Source organism: Arachis stenosperma, chromosome 9 (assembly GCF_014773155.1).
Source record: "Arachis stenosperma cultivar V10309 chromosome 9, arast.V10309.gnm1.PFL2, whole genome shotgun sequence".
Taxonomy (NCBI): Eukaryota; Viridiplantae; Streptophyta; class Magnoliopsida; order Fabales; family Fabaceae; genus Arachis; species Arachis stenosperma.
The window spans coordinates 80647682-80670215 of NC_080385.1; the positions used below are offsets into that span (position 1 = coordinate 80647682).

A 22534-nucleotide genomic window follows, 5' to 3' on the forward strand; every position below is an offset into this window, starting at 1 on the left:
GTTACACTACTTAACCGCCCAATAGGCCTTGTGCTCAATCTCCACCGGAAAGTGGCATGCCTTACCATAGACGATTCGAAAGGGACTCATCCCTAACGGGGCCTTATTAGCCGTCCTATAGGCCCATAGTGCATCTCCCAACTGAGAGCTCCAATCCTTCCTTTCCGGATTTACCACTTTTTCTAAAATTCGCTTGATCTCCCGGTTGGACACCTCCGCTTGCCCATTTGTTTGGGGGTGATAGGCAGTGGAAACCTTGTGAACTATCCCATAACACTTGAGTAGTGCTTCTACCTTCCTGTTGCAAAAGTGAGAACCTTGGTCGCTCACGATTGCTCGTGGCGACCTATAGCGGCATACAATATTATTTCTAATGAAAGAAATCACGGCATTAGCGTCATCAAGGTGGGTAGGTATCATTTCCACCCACTTTGAGACGTAGTCAACCGCCAATAAAATATACAAATACCCACTTGAGTTAGAAAATAGCCCCATAAAGTCTATGCCGTATACATCAAAGATCTCATAGAACAACATTAGTTGTTGAGGCATTTCATCCCTTTGGGATGCATTTCCCGACTTCTGACATTGGTGACACGACACACAAAATTGGTTAGCATCCTTGAATAGCGTTGACCACCAGAATCCACAATCCAAAACCTTTTTAGCCGTCCGTTGTGGGCCAAAGTGACCATTACACTCGGATGAATAACAAGATTCAAGAATGGGTTGGATTTTGGCTTTCGGGACACATCTACAAATTACTTGGTCTACTCCCCTCTTCCATAAGTGAGGATCATCCCAAATGTAATATTTGAAATCACTCCTCAACTTATCCCTTTGATGTTTTCAAAAGTTGGGAGGGAAGATCTTAGCAACCATGTAGTTCGCCATAGGGGCAAACCAAGCAAAACAATCCTAAACAGCATGCAAGCTATCCAAAGGGAATGAGTCAACAATCGGAAATGGATCATATTTGAGATTTTCAAGGTAGCTTAGATGGTCCGCAACTAGATTTTATGATCCACTTCGATCCCTAATCTCAATGTCAAACTCTTGCAAGAGCAAGATCCAACGTATGAGCCTAGATTTTGACACATTCTTTGTCAACAAATATTTTAGAGCTGCATGATCCGTATATACCACTATTTTGGAGCCTAGCAAGTAAGATCGAAATCTATCCAAAGCATGAACAATGGCTAAAAGCTCTTTCTCTGTAGTGGTATAATTGGATTGTGCCGCATCCAATGTCTTTGAGGAGTAAGCAATGATATAAGGGAGTTTACCATCGCACTGTGCAAACGCGGCACCTACGGCATGATTTGACGCGTCGCACATTATCTTGAACGACTGCGTCCAGTCAGGACCCATCACAATTGGTGCTGTGGAAAGAGCTCTCCTCAACCCCTCAAATGCTTCCGCACGGGCATGATGAGCGGATAATTTATACGCTTTTTGGCATTATTTTTAGTATGTTTTTAGTATATTTTAGTTAGTTTTTATTATATTTTTATTAGATTTTAGTTAAAATTTACTTTTATGGACTTTACTATGAGTTTGTGTGTTTTTCTGTGATTTCAGGTACTTTCTGACTGAAATTGAGGGACCTGAGCAAAAATCTGATTCAGAGGCTGAAAAGGACGGCAGATGCTGTTGGATTCTGACCTCCCTGCACTCGAAGTGGATTTTCTGGAGCTACAGAAGCCCAATTGGCGCGCACTCAATTGCGTTAGAAGTTAGACATCCTGGGCTTTCTAGCAATATATAATAGTCCATACTTTTCTCGAGATTTGATGGCCCAAATAGGCGTTCCATGTCAGCTCAAGAATTCTGGCGTTAAACGTCGAAACTGGCACAAGAATGGGAGTTAAACGCCCAAACTGGCACAAAAGCTGGCATTTAACTCCAAGAAAAGTCTCTACACATGAAAGCTTCAATGCTCAGTCCAAGCACACACCAAGTGGGCCCGGAAGTGGATTTTTATGTTATTTACTCATCTTTGTAAACCCTAAGCTACTAGTTCTCTACAAATAGGACATTTTGCTAATGTATTTATAATCTTTGGATCTTTGGATCACTTTAGATCTTTTGATCATCTTTGGACGTCTAGTTCTTAGATTATAGCGGCTGGCCTCACGGCCATGCCTAGACCTTGTTCTTGTGTATTTTCAACGGTGGAGTTTCTACACACCATAGATTAAGGTGTGGAGCTCTGCTGTACGTCGAGTATTAATGCAATTACTATTGTTCTTCTATTCAATTCAGCTTATTCTTGTTCTAAGATGTTCATTCGTACCCAAGAACATGATGAATGTGATGATTATATGACGCTCATCATCATTCTCACTTATGAACGCGTGCCTGACAACCACCTCCATTCTACAAGCAAACAAGGCTTGAATGTTTATCTCTTGGATTCCTTAATCAGAATCTTCGTGGTATAAGCTAGAATTGATGGCTGCATTCAAGAGAATCCGGAAGGTCTAAACCTTGTCTCTGGTATTCAGAGTAGGATTCAAGGATTGAATGACTGTGACGAGCTTCAAACTCCTGAAGGCTGGGCGTTAGTGACAGACGCAAAAGAATCACTGGATTCTATTCCAACTTGATTAAGAACCGACAGATGATTAGCCGTGCTGTGATAGAGCACGTTGAACATTTTCACTGAGAGGACGGGACTGTAGCCATTGACAACGGTGATGCCCAACATACAGCTTGCCATGGAAAGGAGTAAGAAGGATTGGATGAAGACAGTAGGAAAGCAGAGAGAGACGGAAGGGACAAAGCATCTCCATACGCTTATCTGAAATTCTCACCAATGAATTACATAAGTATCTCTATCCTTATTTTATGTTTTATTTATCTTTTAATCATTCATCATCCATAACCATTTGAATCTGCCTGACTGAGATTTACAAGATGACCATAGCTTGCTTCATACCAACAATCTCCATGGGATCGACCCTTACTCGCGTAAGGTTTATTACTTGGACGACCCAGTGCACTTGCTGGTTAGTTGTGCGAAGTTGTGATAAAGAGTTGAGATTGCAATTGAGCGTACCATGTTGATGGCGCCATTGATGATCACAATTTCGTGCACCAAGTTTTTGGCGCCGTTGCCGGGGAATTAAATGTCCTAACTACAGTTTCGCATTTGTTCCCTGCAATAACAATGCCAAGTTTTGATCCGGCAACAACACCAAGTTTTTGGTGCCATTGCCGGGGGTTGTTCGAGTTTGGACAACTGACGGTTCATCTTGTTGCTTAGATTAGGTATTTTTCTTCAGAGTTCTTAAGAATGAATTATAGTGTTTCAAGGTGATGTTCTTATCATCACCAAAGCTGATTGATTCTCATCAAATTAGCTCTTGAATGTAATGTCCTGCTGAAGCTTGGCTAGCCATGTCTAATTTCTTTACACTAAAGCTTTAGACTAACATTGCATGATTCCTGGAATTCTTATTAAAAATTTTGAATCTCTTTATTTTCTTTTCCATATAATTTTCGAAAAAAAAATCCAAAAAAATTATAAAATCTTAAAACCAAAAATATTTTTTGTTTTTTGTTGAGTCTAGTGTCTCATTTTAAGTTTGTTGTCAATTGCATGTTTCTATTCTTCTTGCATTTTTTCTCGAATTCAATCATGTGTCTTCATTGATCCTCAAGTTGTTCTTGATGATTTCCTTGCTCTGATCTTTAAATTCTCTTGTCTTGAATGTTTTGTTGTTTCTCATATGCATTCTCAATTTGTTAGTGTCAATAGTATTCAAACTTCTAAGTTTGGTGTCTTGCATGCATTGTTTATTTGATTTTAGTTGCATTTTGATTATTCCTCATCATTAAAAATTCAAAAAAAAATTATTTGTGTCTTTTCAAGTCAATAATACAGAGAATTGAAGATTCAGAACATACAGCAGAGGAATTGCACAAAAAAAGCTGGGCGTTCAAAATGCCCAGTGAAGAAGAAAAACTGGCATTTAAACGCCAGCCAGGGCACCTGGCTGGGCGTTTAACACCCAAAAGGGTAGCATTTTGGGCGTTAAACGCCAGAATGGATACCATTCTGGGCGTTTAACACCAGGATGGCACAAGAGGGAAGATTCTGTTTTTAATTCAAATTTTTTTTAAGTTTTCATAATTTTTCAAAATCAAATCTTTTTCAAATCATATCTTTTCAATCATATATTTTCAAAATCAATTTCTTTCAATTTTCAAAAATACTTGCTAACAATTAATGATTTGATTCAACATCTCAATAATGTTGCCTTTTCTGTTGAAGAAGGTTTAATGTCTGAATCATATCTTTTAAATTTCTTGTTAGACAAGTCATTAATTTTCAAAATCAAATCTTTTTTTAAATTGTCTTTCAAATCATATCTTCTCAATCATATCTTTTTAAAACCATAACTTTTCAATCATATCTTTTTAATCACATCTTTTTCAAAATAGTTTTCAATCATATCTTTTTTATTTCTACTTTCAAAAATCTTTTTCAAAAATCACTTTATTTCTTTCCCAATCTAAGTTTTCGAAAATCAATTACTTTTTTTTTAAATTTCTTTTAATTAATTCACTTTAATTTTTGAAAATTTCTTCCCCTCTTCTCACATCCTTCTATTTATGGACTAACACTCCTCCTCAATGCACAAGTCGAACTCCATCTTTCTTGATAAGTTCGAATTCTTCTACCTCTTCCTTCTATTTCTCTTTTCCTTTGACACCTCAAGGAATCTCTATACTGTGACATAGAGGATTTCATACTTTCTTGTTCTCTTCTCTTTTCATATGAGCAGGAGCAAAGACAAAAGTATTCTTGTTGAGGCTGACCCTGAACCTGAAAGGACCTTGAAGCGAAAGCTAAGAGAAGCTAAAGCACTACTCTCTGTAGAGGACCTAACAGAAATCTTCAAAGAAGAAGACATGGCAGCAGAAAACAACAACAATGCCAACAATGCAAGGAAGGTGCTGGGTGACTTTACTGCACCTACTCCCGACTTTTATGGGAGAAGCATCTCTATCCCTGCCATTGGAGCAAACAACTTTGAGCTTAAGCCTCAATTATTTTCTCTAATGCAACAGAATTGCAAGTTCCATGGACTTCCATTGGAAGATCCTCATCAGTTTTTAGTTGAGTTCTTGCAAATCTGTGACACTGTCAAGACTAATGGGGTTGACCCTGAGGTCTACAGACTTATGCTATTCCCTTTTGCTGTAAGAGACAGAGCTAGGATATGGTTGGACTCACAACCTAAAGAAAGCCTGAACTCTTAGGAAAAACTAGTCAATGCCTTCTTGGCAAAGTTCTTTCCACCTCAAAAATTGAGTAAGCTTAGAGTGGAAGTCCAAACCTTCAGATAGAAGGAAGGTGAATCCTTCTATGAAGCTTGGGAAAGATACAAACAATTGATCAGAAAGTGTCCCTCTGACATGCTTTCTGAATGGAGCATCATAGGTATCTTCTATGATGGTCTGTCTGAACTGTCCAAGATGTCATTGGACAGCTCTGCTGGAGGATCTCTTCATCTGAAGAAGACGCCTGCAGAAGCTCAAGAACTCATTGAAATGGTTGCAAATAACCAATTCATGTACACTTCTGAAAGGAATCCTGTGAATAATGGGACGAATCAGAAGAAAGGAGCTCTTGAGATTGATACTCTGAATGCCATACTGGCTCAGAACAAAATATTGACTCAGCAAGTCAATATGATCTCTCAAAGTCTATCTGGAATGCAAGCTGCACCAGGCAGTACTAAGGATGCTTCATCTGAAGAAGAAGCTTATGATCCTGAGAACCCTTCAATGGAAGAGGTGAATTACATGGGAGAACCCTATGGAAACACCTATAATCCTTCATGGAGAAATCATCCAAATCTCTCATGGAAGGATCAACAGAGACCTCAACAAGGTTTCAACAATAATAATGGTGGAAGAAACATGTTTGGCAATGGCAAGCCTTTTCCATCATCTTCTCAGCAACAGACAGAGAATTCTAAGCAGAGCCACTCTGACTTAGCAACCATGGTCTCTGATCTAATCAAAACCATTCAAAGTTTCATGACTGAAACAAGGTCTTCCATTAGAAACTTGGAGGTACAAGTGGGATAGCTGAGCAAGAAAATTACTGAACTCCCACCTAGTACTCTTCCAAGCAATACAAAAGAGAATCCAAAAGGATAATGCAAGGCCATTAACATGACCCACATGGCCGAACTTGGAGAGGATGAAGAGACAGTGAGCGCCACTGAGGAAGACCTCAATGGACGTCCACTGGCCTCCAATGAGTTTCCTAATGAGGAACCATGGGAATCTGAGGCTCACACTAAGACCATAGAGATTCCATTGGATTTACTCCTGCCATTCATGAGCTCTGATGAGTATTCTTCCTCTGAAGAGGATGAAGATGTTACTGAAGAGCAAGTTGCCAAGTACCTTGGAGCAATCATGAAGCTAAATGACAAGTTATTTGGTAATGAGACTTGGGAGGATAAACCCCTTTGCTCACCAAAGAATTGGATGACTTGACTAGGCAGAAATTACCTCAAAAGAGACAGGACCCTTGGAAGTTCTCAATACCTTGTACATTAGGCACCATGACCTTTGAGAAGGCTCTATGTGACCTAGGGTCAAGCATAAACCTCATGCCTCTCTCTGTAATGGAGAAGCTAGGGATCTTTGAGGTGCAAGCTGCAAGAATCTCACTAGAGATGGCAGACAATTAAAGAAAACAAGCTTATGGACTTGTAGAGGATGTTCTGGTAAAGGTTGAAGACCATTACATCCCTGCTGATTTCATAATCCTAAAGACTGGGAAGTGCATGGATGAATCCATCATCCTTGGCAGACCCTTCCTAGCCACAGCAAAGGCTGTAATTGATGTTGACTGAGGAGAATTGATCATTCAAGTGAATAAAGAATCCTTTGTGTTTAAGGCTCAAGGATACCCCTCTGTAACCATGGAGAGGAAGCATGAAGAGCTTCCCTCAAAACAGAGTCAAACAGAGCCCCCACAGTCAAACTCTAAGTTTGGTGTTGGGAGGCCACAACCAACTTCTAAGTTTGGTGTTGAACCCCCACATTTACACTCTAAGTTTGGTGTTGGGAGGTTCCAACATTGCTCTGAACATCTGTGAGGCTCCATGAGAGCCCACTGTCAAGCTACTGACGTTAAAGAAACGCTTGTTGGGAGGCAACCCAATGTTATATTTATCTATTTTCCTTTAATATTTTATGTTTTCTATAGGTTGATGATCATGGGAAGTCACAAAATTAATTGAAAAAGCAAAAGCAGAATGAAAAATAGAAAGAAAAACAACACACCCTGGAGGAAAACTTGCTGGCATTTAAACGCCAGTGAAGACAGCAAAATGGGTGTTTAACGCCCAGTCTGGCATCATTCTGGGCGTTTAACGCCAGAAAGGGGCACCAGACTGGCGTTTAACGCCAGAAAGGGGCAAAAAACTGGCGTTAAACGCCAGAAATGGGCACCAGCCCGGCGTTTAACGCCAGGATTGGCAGAAGGAGCATTTTTGCTCGCCACTTGGTGCAGGGATGAATTATCCTTGACACCTCAGGATCTGTGGACCCCACAGGATCCCCACCTACCCCACCACTCTCTCTCTTCTTCACCCATTCACCAATCACCTCAACACCTCTTTCCCCAAAACCCCTCACCTATCAAATCCCACCATTCTCTTCACCACTCACATTCATCCTTCATAAAACCCCACCTACCTTACCATTCAAATTCAAACCACTTTCCCATCCAAACCCACCCATACATGGCCGAACCACAAAGCCCCCTCCATCTCCTCTATTTCTTCTTCTTCTACTCTCTTCTTTCTTTTTTTGCTCGAGGACGAGCAAACCTTCGAAGTTTGGTGTGGTAAAAGCGTTGCTTTTTGTTTTTCCATAACCATTTATGGCACCTAAGGCCGGAGAAACCTCTAGAAAGAGGAAAGGGAAGGCAAAAGCTTCCATCTCCGAGTCATGGGAGATGGAGAGATTCATCTTAAGGGTGCATCAAGACCACTTCTATGAAGTTATGGCCAAGAAGAAGGTGATCCCCGAGGTCCCTTTTCAAACTCAAAAAAGGTCAACTTTAATCAAAGGTTGGACCAAGTCCTCATAGATATCTGTGTGAAAGGAGCTCAATGCAAACAGAGATCCCACTCATAGACATGAGCATGAGGAAATTCCTCATCATGAAATTCCTGAGATGCCTCAAGGGATTCACTTTCCTCCACAAAACTATTGGGAGCAAATCAACACCTCCCTAGGAGAGTTAAGTTCCAACATGGGACAACTAAGGGTGGAGCACCAAGAACATTCCATCCTCCTCCATGAAATTAGAGAAGATCAAAGAATCATGAGAGAGGAGCAACAAAGGCAAGGAAGAGACAGTGCATATGACTTTTGAATTTGTTGTTCATGAATGTTGGCTCTTGAAAGAATGATGAAAAAAGGAGACATGTTACTGAGGATCTGAAAAATCATAAAAATGATTCTTGAAGCAAGAAAAAGCAGTGAATACAAAAAAAAACAAGAGATTATGTGCGAAAAAAAAGAGAGAAAGTAAGTAGAAAAAGCCAATAGCCCTTTAAACCAAAAGACAAGGGTAAAAATAAAGTCGTGATCCAAGGCAAAAATAGTGTGCTTAAGAACCCTGGACACCTCTAATTGGGGACTCTAGCAAAGCTGAGTCACAATCTGAAAAGGTTCACCCAGTTATGTGTCTGTGGCATGTATGTATCCGGTGGTAATATTGGAAGACAGAGTGCTATGGGCCACGGCCAAGACTCATAAAGTAGCTGTGTTCAAGAATCATCATACTTAACTAGGAGAAACAATAACACTATCTGGATTCTGAGTTCCTATAGAAGCCAAACATTCTGAATTTCAAATGATAGAGTGAGATGCCAAAACTGTTCAGAGGCAAAAAGCTAAAAGCCCCGCTCATCTAATTAATACTGATCTTCATAGATGTTTTTGGAATTCATTGCATATTCTCTTCTTTTTATCTTATTTGATTTTCAGTTGCTTGGGGAGAAGCAACAATTTAAGTTTGGTGTTGTGATGAGTGGATAATTTATACGCTTTTTTGGCATTATTTTTAGTATGTTTTTAGTATGTTTTAGTTAGTTTTTATTATATTTTTATTAGTTTTTAGTTAAAATTTACTTTTTGGACTTTACTACGAGTCTGTGTGTTTTTCTGTGATTTCAGGTATTTTCTGGCTGAAATTGAGGGACCTGAGCAAAAATCTGATTCAGAGGCTGAAAAGGACGGGAGATGCTGTTGGATTCTGACCTCCTTGCACTTGAAGTGGATTTTCTGGAGCTACAGAAGCCCAATTGGCGCGCTTTCAATTGCGTTAGAAATTAGACATCCTGGTCTTTCTATCAATGTATAATAGTCCATACTTTATCCGAGATTTGATGGTCCAAACAGGCGTTCCAAGTCAGCTCAAGAATTCTGGCGTTAAACGCCGGAACTGGCACAAGAATGGGAGTTAAACGCCCAAACTGTCACAAAAGCTGGCGTTTAACTCCAAGAAAAGTCTCTACACATGAAAGCTTCAATGCTCAGCCCAAGCACACACCAAGTGGGCCCGGAAGTGGATTTTTATGTCATTTACTCATCTTTGTAAACCCTAAGCTACTAGTTCTCTACAAATAGGACCTTGTGCTATTGTATTTATAATCTTTGGATCTTTGGATCACTTTAGATCTTTTGATCATCTTTGGACGTCTAGTTCTTAGATTATAGGGGCTGGCCTCAAGGCCATGCCTAGACCTTGTTCTTATGTATTTTCAACGGTGGAGTTTCTACACACCATAGATTAAGGTATGGAGCTCTATTCCAACCTGATTAAGAACCGACAGATGATTAGCCGTGCTGTGACAGAGCGCGTTGAACATTTTCACTGAGAGGACGGGACTGTAGCCATTGACAACGGTGATGCCCAACATACAGCTTGCCATGGAAAGGAGTAAGAAGGATTGGATGAAGACAGTAGGAAAGCAGAGAGAGACGGAAGGGACAAAGCATCTCCATACGCTTATCTGAAATTCTCACCAATGAATTACATAAGTATCTCTATCCTTATTTTATGTTTTATTTATCTTTTAATCATTCATCATCCATAACCATTTGAATCTGCCTGATTGAGATTTACAAGATGACCATAGCTTGCTTCATACCAACAATCTCCGTGGGATCGACCCTTACTCGCGTAAGGTTTATTACTTGGACAACCCAGTGCACTTGCTGGTTAGTTGTGCGAAGTTGTGATAAAGAGTTGAGATTGCAATTGAGCGTACCATGTTGATGGTGCCATTGATGATCACAATTTCGTGCACCAAGTTTTTGGCGCCGTTGCCGGGGAATTAAATGTCCTAACTACAGTTTCGCATTTGTTCCCTGCAATAACAATGCCAAGTTTTGATCCGGCAACAACACCAAGTTTTTGGCGCCGTTGCCGGGGGTTGTTCGAGTTTGGACAACTGACGGTTCATCTTGTTGCTTAGATTAGGTATTTTTCTTCAGAGTTCTTAAGAATGAATTCTAGTGTTTCAAGGTGATGTTCTTATCATCACCAAAGCTGATTGATTCTCATCAAATTAGCTCTTGAATGTAATGTCCTGCTGAAGCTTGGCTAGCCATGTCTAATTTCTTTAGACTAAAGCTTTAGACTAACATTGCATGATTCCTGGAATTCTTATTAAAAATTTTGAATCTCTTTATTTTCTTTTCCATATAATTTTCGAAAAAAAATCCAAAAAAATTATAAAATCTTAAAACCAAAAATATTTTTTGTTCCTTGTTGAGTCTAGTGTCTCATTTTAAGTTTGGTATCAATTGCATATTTCTATTCTTCTTGCATTTTTTCTCGAATTCAATCATGTGTCTTCATTGATCCTCAAGTTGTTCTTGATGATTTCCTTGCTCTGATCTTTAAATTCTCTTGTCTTGAGTGTTTTGTTGTTTCTCATATGCATTCTCAATTTGTTAGTGTCAATAGTATACAAACTTCTAAGTTTGGTGTCTTGCATGCATTGTTTATTTGATTTTAGTTGCATTTTGATTATTCCTCATCATTAAAAATTCAAAAAAAAAATTTTATTTGTGTCTTTTCAAATCAATAATACAGAGAATTGAAGATTCAGAACATACAGTAGAGGAATTACACAGAAAAAGTTGGGCGTTCAAAACGCCCAATGAAAAAGGAAAACTGGCGTTTAAGCGCCAGTCAGGGCACCTGGCTAGGCGTTTAACACCCAAAAGGGTAGCATTTTGGGCGTTAAACGCCAGAATGAATACCATTCTGGGCGTTTAACGCGAGGATGGCACAAGAGGGAAGATTCTGTTTTTAATTCAATTTTTTTTCAAGTTTTCATAATTTTTCAAAATCAAATCTTTTTCAAATCATATCTTTTCAATCATATATTTTCAAAATCAATTTCTTTCCATTTTCAAAAATACTTGCTAACAATTAATGATTTGATTCAACATCTCAATTATGTTGCCTTTTCTGTTGAGAAAGGTTTAATGTCTGAATCATATCTTTTAAATTTCTTGTTAGACAAGTCATTAATTTTCAAAATCAAATCTTTTTTTAAATTGTTTTTCAAATCATAACTTCTCAATCATATCTTTTTAAAACCATAACTTTTCAATCATATATTTTTAATCACATCTTTTTCAAAATAGTTTTCAATCATATCTTTTTGATTTCTACTTTCAAAAATCTTTTTTCAAAAATCACTTTATTTCTTTCCCAATCTAAGTTTTCGAAAATCAATTACTTTTTTTTTAAATTTCTTTTAATTAATTCACTTTAATTTTCGAAAATTTCTTCCCCTCTTTTCACATCTTTCTATTTATGGACTAACAAAGTGCTTGGGGTAGGAGATGAAGGAACAGAAAGAGGAATGGAAAAGAAAAGGTGCAAAGAGAAAACATTGTTACAAAAAAGGAAAAATGAAAGAACCAAGAGAAGAAAGGAAAGAGAAATAAAGGAGGAGAGGGGAGAAGGAGGCTACCACCTTACCTGATTAGCCGCGGCAGCAGCCTCCCTCCAAGACAACACAGATAAAAGACGTTCAAACCCTAGTAGAGAGAAGAGAGAGAGTCTTAATATTGTTCTTAAGTTAACTTAGATTGTTAACATTAGAGACTCATCTATTACTTCATGGAATAATTGTTCGTTGAAAATAAAAAGTTAATTCCATAGCAAAGCTGGAAAAAAAATATAATGTCACGCTCCTTCCTTGGTCTACTTAGAAACAATTAGGCACAGTTTACAGAACACCACTTAGGGATTGTACAGTACTTTGAATCCAGCATGTGATGATCCATCAAAAATAGGGAAATCAAATTGATCTATAATGTTGTTGTCAAGAAGTATAATAGGCCTTTAATTACAACAGAAATTAAGTATTACTTTTGGAATAATTTTATTTTTAAAAATTAAAGCTTCCCTTGTTCTATTTTGGGTGCTCTATTTAATGCTCATGATTATTAGAAGGTCCACCACATGAATCCACACCACCCCTAATCCTCTTCTGTAGGTGTTCCAAGCTTGCCACCCGCTGTACGGGAGCTGTTTGACCCATCTTATTCCCAACCACCACAGCTGCTGCGGCATTCTGCGGCCCATTCTCAATTACAGATATGTCTCCCAACCCATTGTTTACCCTAAGATCATGACTCGCCACGTGATGATTACCTGATGTTTGTTGAAAGAAGTGGTGGTGATGGTGAGTATCATCTCTCACGGGGACAGATGCATCAGCTGATGTGTCAGGAGGGCTTCCGTCAAATGTCGGTATGCCCATTGATGTTAAATCAGACATGGCATGCATTACTGGGTTCAACCCTGTAATTCTTTTGACGGTTTCTTCCGCCATCTTCACCTGAAAAATGATAATAAACGTGCCACGAAATAACAGACATGTCAGGTTGAGAGACAATACATGAACACCATTGTACCTACTTTACTTTTATATATCGGCCTTACTTTTTGATACATCATTGGATCAATGTCTTTGGATACAGTTCATAATAAGATATAATGTGTGTAAAGTGTACTAAACAGTGAAAGTGATTGATAAGAAGCGAATGGAGGAAGTATTTATGATAATAAGGGTTTTACCTTTGCTCTTAAGGTTTCAACATCAGCTTTTAATACTCTGTTGTCAACAGCAGATTCATTGTACTTGTGGCTTACATCAGTAAGGCGCTTTAGCAAGGTAGAATTTTCACCTCTTAATTGAGAAACCTAAGACAGAAATTCAATTTCAGAAAATATGCATGACCTTTGGAGGGAAGGACTTAACATATAAGAAAGAAGATGCGCAAAAGTCAAACCTAAAATAGAGAACACACCTGTGTCTCCAGCTCGTTTAAATGAGCTTGTTTTCTTCTTCTTGAACGTCTGGCTGACTCTCTATTTGAAAGCATCCTGAGATATAACATGTCATTAGGCCCTGAATTAGTCAAAGAAAAAAATAAAGAGAAGATAAGTTAAAATACATTGGTTTCAGTTACAGTTAGATGATATTACACCCGGCATTCCATAGTTTGCCATGACTACATTGACCCCTGTAGGATGTTTACAAGGAATTCAGTGTTACATTTCACAAAAATACAGGGGTATCAGGTGAAATATAACCTATACCTCAGCAGAGTCACCAATGCTAGTGTATATTCCAGAAAGTTAAAGGGTGCACGTGTAATATTGGCTAACCTAAGAGGTCAATGAAATTTACAAGCTTGCATATAAATTTCACCTCACGTAACAGGAAAGGGAAGGAAAAAGAAGGGAGGGGGGAAGGGGCCATAATTCTATTTAGTTCCCTGGCTGAACCTAAATCTAAATAGTATGTGGAGAAAATAGAGTATGCAAAACACTCTCACTTCAAAGATCTAATGTGACTCTGAATGCAATTTTTCTGGCAGGCCAACACTCAGTTTATTAAGCACGATATCCATCTGAGTAAAACAAGCTTCTGAATCATGCTGAAACCAAGTACATGATACTGCAATTACAGAATACAGAGTATGCATACATTGAGCACCAAGATAATCTTCAGGAAACTCAGCAAGTTTTGAGACAATTGTTACCTTCTTACTCGTTTTACATCAGCAGGGTCCATGTTGTCATTCAGATCTGTCTCTCCTTCAGCTTCCTCATCATCTGACTGTTCCCTTGACGATCCACTTGTTGATGGCCTGGCTGTAACAGCAGGTTTCTTTTGTATGACAGGTATGGAAGGTATCCCGATTGGTGCTTTGGCATCTTTGTCTTGTATTTTAGGTGGGTCATTTCCAGAAGTACCAGATCCTACATAGACAGAATTGATAGTCTCCTATTACTACAAGTGGCCATAGAGGACATAATGGGAAACTATAGATAGAACCATAGTACTACACATGGCCAAGGAGGGCATAATCATGCGGAAATACAGAGAACATTCAAGTTCAGAACTGACCACCATAACCAAATGCCGAGCTTGCAATGAATAGCAGGATAACATTGGATTCAGCTTAATCTAAGAGGAAAGATAGGTAATGGTAAAGAATCCCAAATTGGGAGGAAAAGGGTATGGTTTGGGATACAGATTCCATTCATCTGCAGAACTCTATATTATCTTTCCTTTTCTGCATTTTTCTTTTCTTGTAAGGAGCTAGTCCCCATTGTTTTTACTGAAACCAGATCCTATCACATATACATTTCACGTAATTTAGTAGGGGTTATCCATATTGAGAGAGAGAGAAAAAAAAAAAAAAGTAACCTCTAAAGCTGTTCAAGAAATTAGCTATTGACTAAAACAAAATTGAAGACACAGCTAATGCATTCAACCCCATATGTTTCTATTAGTCACCAATCTATTTTGCATTCAATACTTAACTAGTTACTGAGGCGATACAAATATAATCAGGCATTATTCATAAATGTGATCTACTTTGTTCACTGAATCTTCTCATTTATCAATTATCATGGATATATGTTTAAATAAACACATCCACAAGCATTTATGATTCAAACCTTTTATAGAAGGCTGAGGTCCAACTTGAGAGGTATTAGACGATCCACTATCAGCAAAAGTGGCTGGATCTTGAGACTTGGATAAAGATGCTGCCTGTTGCAATGAGCAGAGAAAAAAAAAAAAAAAACATTTCAGAAGATGTCCCAATTCCCCTAGGTAAAACATGATATACATCGGAAGCAACTTAGAATAACACAATTAGCAGGCACACGGCCAAGAAAGATAATGCAAGGCTAATGGCGTGCAGGGAAGACAACTTTAAAAAAAGAATAAATAAAAAAATTAGTCTTTAATTGAAGCCATTGTATGTCTTTTACCTTGGTTGAAGGAGCGAATTGTATTTTAACTGAATTTACAGAGAGTAATACTGCTACGTGAGAAGGTAACTTCTTGCTTTTGGGAACACAGTTAGCAGCAAACAGTTACTGCCTACCAACATCTCCAGGAGGTTCAAAAGTACTTCTTGCTCTCGAGGAGGTTCAAAGGTACTTTTTGCAACTAAGAACGAAAGATTCTACAAAGAAAACATGTTCATCTATATAACAACACAAGCTTCTAACAAAGAAGTCATGTTCTTTTCTTTTCTTTTCTTTTTTCAATTTCAATCATATTCATACAGGTGTAATGCATGACAACGAGAATCGCACTCAAAAGCAAAGATGAATAGCCCTAACACATGTCCACTTTTTTTTTTTCCAGTTCTCAGGAGAAAATAACCTTTTTCAGAAGATCAGAACCAATAATGCGCACAAATTTCTGTAATAAATAGAAAGTAAGTTTCCAGATACACTACTTTAACATCAACCGTGCCCTAAAATAAGCCATTTAAAACTAAATAAAGGTCCAAACTCTAAGCTTCTACTTAATCAAATAAAATAAAATAAAATAAAAAACAAAAATAAGGATAAGCAGGCACAAACAAAGATGAACACCGAACTCAGATCCAAATCAAAATCCAAACCATGCAACAACAAAGACTCAATCTTTTCAATCTTTCAGTTCCAGAATTATCCTGAGAACACACATTTCCAACTAATCAGGGAAGGAGAAATAAATAAACTAACTAATTAATTACCCTAGTCATGGCGACAGCGGCACATGCAAGATTGAGCTTGTTCTTAAGGAGAGCCTGGTAGTCATCGGAATCAACGCCAAGGGAAGATGAAGCCGCTGTTTTCGTAGGAGGAGGAGGAGGAGGAGGAGGAGAGGCATTGGTCAAAACGGCGTCGTTCTTAGGAACAGGAAGGGTGTCGTTCGGATCGGGCTTGGTGACGTGGGGATGAGTATGATCGTCGTCGTGGATGAAGAAAACGGCGTCGTTTCGGTGAGGGGGAGAGGGAGGAGCAGCTTCTTGGAGGAAGCGCTGGAAGGCCCACTCGGAAGGGCTGCGGTTGATGTGGGAGTTGGAGTTGGAAGGAGGCGGGTGGTGGTGGTTGGTGTCGTAGGGGATGGAGGACCAGAAGTGGTCAGGGATTTCGTCCACTGAGAAGACCCTATCCATGGAAATCCAAATGCTATTGGTGATCACGATGTTTTGTCTCTGTCCTTTTAAGTTTTGGGATTGGTTTCTGTGTGCGAGTATTGTTCGTTGGTGTTTTTGTTTCTGTTTCTGCGAAGGCCAGCTAGAGAGAGAGAAAGATCCCGCAGGGGTATATCGGTCATATAGCCCACCACAACACAACACTTGCGACTTCCAACTTGGAACTTGGAACATTGAATTTCGAGTTTTTAACACTATTTCGGAGTAATTTGAATATAAGAAAATTTCTTCCTACAAATCTTTTTTCTATACAAAAGTAAAGAATTGGATGGTACCAAAATATTTAGGCTGGGTTTGGTAAAGCTTTTTCAGGAGGTGCTTGTACTTTTAAAAAGCATAAGCACGTCATTTTGCATTTGGTAAATTAAAAAACTCAAGTGCTTGTGCTTGCGGCTTTTAAAAGTTAGGGGTGCTTTTGAAAGCACCTAGGAGGGAGCTTTTCAAAGCTGGCTTATGCTTACCAAATTTTTTTCATTTTCCCGCACATATTTCCCGCTATTATATTGCCATTAAAATCTTCATATATTTCTAACTTCTTTTCCTAACCTTCATAAAATCTAACACAATCTTCATATATTTTTTATTTTTCAACCTAATCTTCACAAATTTCAACACAAATACATCTCTATCACATATTAGGTATGAACTTCTATCTATTTATATTATTTTTTTTGCGTTAATTTTGTATTTTTTCAGTAGATCTATTATCTTTGTTTGTTTTTTTCTGTTCTTTGAAACGGGAAGAGGTTGATGAAAACCAATCATAAAATTTTTTTTGCATGAGCATTAGTCCAAATTATAATAACATGTATATACATATGTAAATATAGATATATAATCATAAGAGTAGTTTATTTTTAGATATGTGTCCCATTTTTTATGATCTGTAAAGGTGAGCCAATATACATAGGTGGATAATGGACGTACCCAGTACTAACATTGGATTACATACCAATTTTATGATACTTATATAAAATTTTAAAGTTAAAAAATAGAAGAATTTATTTATTATATTTATGTTTATTATGAATTTTTTATTTTAACATTATTTTATTTTAAAATATTATATAAAATTTTAAAGAATTTGAAAAAAAAAATTATTTTTTTGTTATAAACATGTTTATTATAATTTTTTCAACTTTTAAAAGCTGTTTTACCAAACACAATTATGGTGCTTGTACTTATTAAAAGCCATTTTTAATTTGATTTTACCAAACGTAAGTGCTGCAGCTTTTAAAAAGCTGTCTTTTAAAAGACAGCTTTCATAACCTACTTTTAAAAAGCAAAAATTTTATCAAACTAAGCCTTAGACTATTAAATGGTCCATAATAAAATATATTTTTTAAGATTTTTAATAATTATTAAATAATTTATTTTTAATTATAATTATAAATTAATTTTATATATTTTATTTAATCATAAAAATTATTTTTTATTTTATAAATTATTATTTAATCATTCATCTATTATGTTTATTAATAATAAAAAACAAAAATAATAACAAATTAAATTTTTTATTGATCGTAATAACTTTTTGACAATTCAAATAAATTAAAAATTTATCTTTGATTCATTACATCCGTCCAGGATTTTGAAATCGTGTTTCTTAGAAAATCAATCGATTGGATTGAATTTCAGGCTTCCAATAACTCAATCGATTGGACTTCAGCTTACCACAAAATAATCGATTGAAAGTTGCAAAGTAGTATGGTTTTCGCAAAAATCAATCGATTGGTCATATTACCCAATTAATTGAACGATGACTAGAATGTGGGTTTTTTATAATTCAATCTATTGTTTATATTACCCAATATATTGAAGGCCGCAATTAAAATGATATATGAAGGTTTAATCGATTGGTATGATAATATAATCGATTAAATTTTGTACGTGACTAATGGTATATTCCAATTTAATCGATTGGTATGATAATTTAATCGATTGAAATGTAACGTAAATAAGTTTTTTTCTGCATTCAATCGATTGGTAGGATAATCCAATCAATTGAATTTTGAATCGCGCCGTTTGACGAATGAATTTTTGCCGGTATAGAAATTATCAAGTAATCAATCGTAGTATAGTCTAAACCGACGCAAAATCCATTTATCAAACAAATCTACAATCTATAATCGAGAGTATTAGTCCCGAGTCGTTCTTCCCTAGGAATGCTACAAGGATGCATGTATTGGTTAAGTGGTCTTTTTGTGGCTTGAAGAGTGTGGCATAAAAGTGTGAATAAAAGAAAACAACAATCAATCAATATTAAAAGCCTTGGCCAAGGTTGAACATTGGAAGTCCCATCACTATAGCTTCATTCAATTGTGATAACAAAGGAGTGTTGCTTCACTTAGTTCACCCCTAATTATAGAGGAAAGTCAAGTAAAAGTAATTAACTCAAGTCACAAGTCCTAGTCTTACCCTAGGGAAGTCTAGCTTTAGTGCACTCTAAGTCAATTAGCAATCCTCAATTCTTAATCAACAATTGACATCCATTATTCAAGTGTCTCCAATGACTCAACCACTAGGCCAAGTGAGGGAATACTACTCCATATCTAAAGTTGGCATTTTCTCAAACATTTGGAGGGCAAGAATGAAAGACATAGTAAAATTGAGAAGAGACTTAGAATCAAAGCAATTCAACACAAGAGATTAACAAGAATCAACAATGAACAACAATGAAAATGAGATCTTCAATGAATCAATAGAATTCAAAACAACAAAGTTAAACCTAAGATCTACAAGAATTGAACAATTACAAACACTAATTGAGATTAGAGATAAGGATCTACAACATGAACAAAGTAAATTGAGAGTGGCAATAGATCTCACCAAAGAATGGTTGAGAATTGAGAAAATGAAGATGAATCCTAGAGAGAAGTTGGAGTTTCTCTCTCTACAAAATGTAACTAACTAAAAACTATCTATCTAATGATCTAGAATTAGTCTATGATGTGAATGTGTGTCAATCCCCTTCAATCCTTGGCTCTTATATGCATTTTGGCACCAAAGTTGGTTGCTGAAACCTCCTAAAATCGCCAGGCACGTGCTGCAATAAAGGAATCACGTGCGGACTACGACGCATGCGCGCACGGTACGCGTGCGCGTCCCTGGCTAATTCTGCGATGTGCGCGCGAGCGCCTTGTGCGCGTACGCGTGCTTGGCCGAGATCAATTCTTTGGCTTTTTGTGCTTCTCTCCACTTGCATGCTTCCTTCCTTGCTTCTTCTGATCCATGCTTAGCCTATTTCATCCTGAGATTACTAACAAACACATCAAGGCATCTTATGGAATCAAAGAGAAACTAGAATTCATCAAAATAAGACGTAAAAAGCATGTTTTTACACTTAAGCACAAATAAGGGAGAGATAACAAAACCATGCTAATTCCTAGGCTAAATGTGACAAAAAGTTATCAAAATACTCTAATTTCAATACAAAACAAACCGTCAAATTGGGGTTTGTCAACCTCCCCACACTTAAGCCTTAGCATGTCCTCATGCTAAAATAAGAAGGAACTAAGGGTTATGACATTTATTTGGATGCAACTAAACTATGTGAATCCTATCTAAAGGCAACTATCAAAAGCAATTGGAAATGCTTAGTTCAAACAAATCAATTCCCAAGAGACATGCGTAAGCACAAGAGCTAGGCATATAGGAACTAAGTCCAAACCACAATTGTATTGAATTATCAAAAGGAGTTCAACTTGCAAGAATATAGATAATATGGGTGAATACATGTGATTGAACTTTTGAACCCTCACCGGATGTGTATCCGCTCTATTCACTCAAGTGTTTAAGGGTTAATTCACTCAATTCTCTTCTAATCATGTTTTCCAAAATTTGATTTTCTTCTAACAATCAACACTTATTCAATGCATGCATACATTCATCATGAGGTCTTTCATTTAGGTTGTAATGGGGTTAGGGTCAAGGTAGGATCATTTATGGTTAAGTGGACTAGGATTGAATCTTTGATTAACATAGACTTTCCCACCTAACTATATAATGACCTATACAAGTTCAAACTACTCTAACTACCCATTCTTCACTTTTTCACATACTCATGTATTCCTTTTTAATTTCACAACACCTATGCATTGATTCCTTTTTATTGACTTCACTTTGGGGCATTTTGTCCCTTCTTTATTGTGCTATTATTTTTTTTCTTTTTCCATCATCATTTTTCCATTTTTCTTTTTTTTTCTTTTTTTTTTCTTTTCATCATTTTTTTCTTTATATATTTTCCTCTTTTTTTTTCTTTCAAACTAAATACAAGAACATCAATGCATAAGGTTTCTACATTCAATTTATACATGAATATGTGCCCAATTCCTAAACATAAAAGTGTACTACCCCTTTTATCCCATCCAATGTTCCCAAGCCTCACCAACTTGAATAATGAACACTCTCACTAGCCTAGGCTAATCAAAGATCCAAACAAGGACTTTTCATTGGTTTTCCGCCTTGGGCTTGTAATGAGCTAAATTGAGAATAAGTTGGTTAAGCATAGGCTCAAAATTGGCTAATCAAAGGAATATAAAAGGGTTGGATATTTGGGTAAGTGGCTAATGAAGTGATGGCCTCAATCATATAAATGAATAAATACAAGAAATAAATGGATATATAGAATCAAGCAAATCAAGGATCACAATCATAGAAAGAGAGCAATTTCACACAAGAATGGAGAATAAGTGGTTATAAAATGTAACCACATCAATAGGCTCAAGTCTCACAAGCTTGTGTTCTCAATTCAATACATGCTTCACAAGGTATGAAATTCAAGCAAGTTTTCAAAAATTCTCTTTCAATCAATTGGGTTAATGCCCTCTATTTAAGCTTCTTGAAAAATCCCAATGTTTGACTAAGCATTGTTGTGATTGAAAAATCCAAAAATTTTTCTTAGTTCACCCTTCCCTTTTTCACTCAAAATCAATTTCTTATGCAAAAAGGGTGACTAAGTATTTGCAATTCAAAATATGATTTCTAATCACAATCTCAACTAAGAATAAAGATATGCAAAAATGTATAAAGAAAAATCCAACTAAAAGTATGAAATCTATCATCTAAAACATCTAAGGATATCCATAAGCATCAAAGTATCTAAAATCCAAAATAAATCCAAAATAAGCAGTAAAAGTATCAAGCAGTGAAAGTATCCAAAATAAACTCAAAATACATCAAATATACACAAAAGGTGTGCAAAGTGAGATAGCTAGAAAAGTGGCTAAAATGTTCACCGATATCTAATGATGCCACCGGCTACCTCCCCACACTTAAGATTAAGCATCGTCCTCGATGCTAATCCTGAGGATCCGGGATAGGTACACCGGTAGGCTCTGGCTGTGGCGGTGGTACCGGCTGAGACTCCTGTGTCTGAGGTGGTGCCTCCATATGTGCTGGCTCAGCCACATGAACACCCTCAGTCTGTAAATCTGCGTGCTCCTCCTCATGGGTCTCCTCATCAGAACCGGAAGACTCTGGTAGAGGTGGCAGCTCAAGGCCCTGGGCCACGAACATCTGGTCAATCCGATCCAGGCGACGCATGATCTGGCGCTGGCTGCGCTCCATGTACCGGAAGAGACGCTGAACTAACAGGTAAAGTGGCTGAGGTGCGGCTGCGGTAGATGCTCCTGCAGGGGCTGAGGATGAAGAGGGTCCAGCTCCCTCAACTGCTGCTCTGGCTCGAGATCGACGGCACGAGGCGGGCCTCTCGTGCTCCCAGGATCCCCACGGAATAGTAACTGGCTCCTTCTGAGGGAGCGGTGGAGGTGGTGATACATCATCCTGGTGCCACGGAACTCCGGCCCGCTGAATCATCTGAGTGACCAAGACCGGAAAAGGAAAGAGACCTCGGATGTGGGCCCTCCACATGAACCGCCTGATCAGCTGGGGGTAATAAACATCTCTCCCCTCCATCACACAGCTGATCAAGATCAACATGGCA

General features: G+C 37.6%; 1 protein-coding gene across 1 annotated transcript; it reads right to left on the reverse strand.

Annotated features, from left to right (window-relative positions):
- Positions 1–12240: 12240 nt before the first annotated feature.
- On the reverse strand, positions 12241–16707 carry LOC130951681 (light-inducible protein CPRF2-like). The gene is made up of 6 exons (XM_057880384.1): positions 16126–16707; positions 15050–15143; positions 14125–14344; positions 13387–13462; positions 13154–13279; positions 12241–12914 (listed from the first exon to the last, which is right to left on the reverse strand). The coding sequence occupies exons 1-6, from the start codon at positions 16549–16551 to the stop codon at positions 12504–12506; spliced, it is 1353 nt and encodes a 450-aa protein (XP_057736367.1). The 5' UTR covers positions 16552–16707; the 3' UTR covers positions 12241–12503.
- Between the last annotated feature and the right edge of the window lie 5827 nt (positions 16708–22534).

What these genes read in the sequence shown, in the direction of transcription:
- LOC130951681 (XM_057880384.1), bottom strand. Translation starts at nt 16,551, where the DNA reads ATGGATAGGGTCTTCTCAGTGGACGAAATCCCTGACCACTTCTGGTCC. An exon ending in CCGCTGTCGCCATGACTAGG is followed by an intron (nt 15,144 to 16,125) that starts GTAATTAATTAG and finishes TCATTGCAACAG; the next exon opens with GCAGCATCTTTATCCAAGTC. An exon ending in ACCTCAGCCTTCTATAAAAG is followed by an intron (nt 14,345 to 15,049) that starts GTTTGAATCATA and finishes CTGTCTATGTAG; the next exon opens with GATCTGGTACTTCTGGAAAT.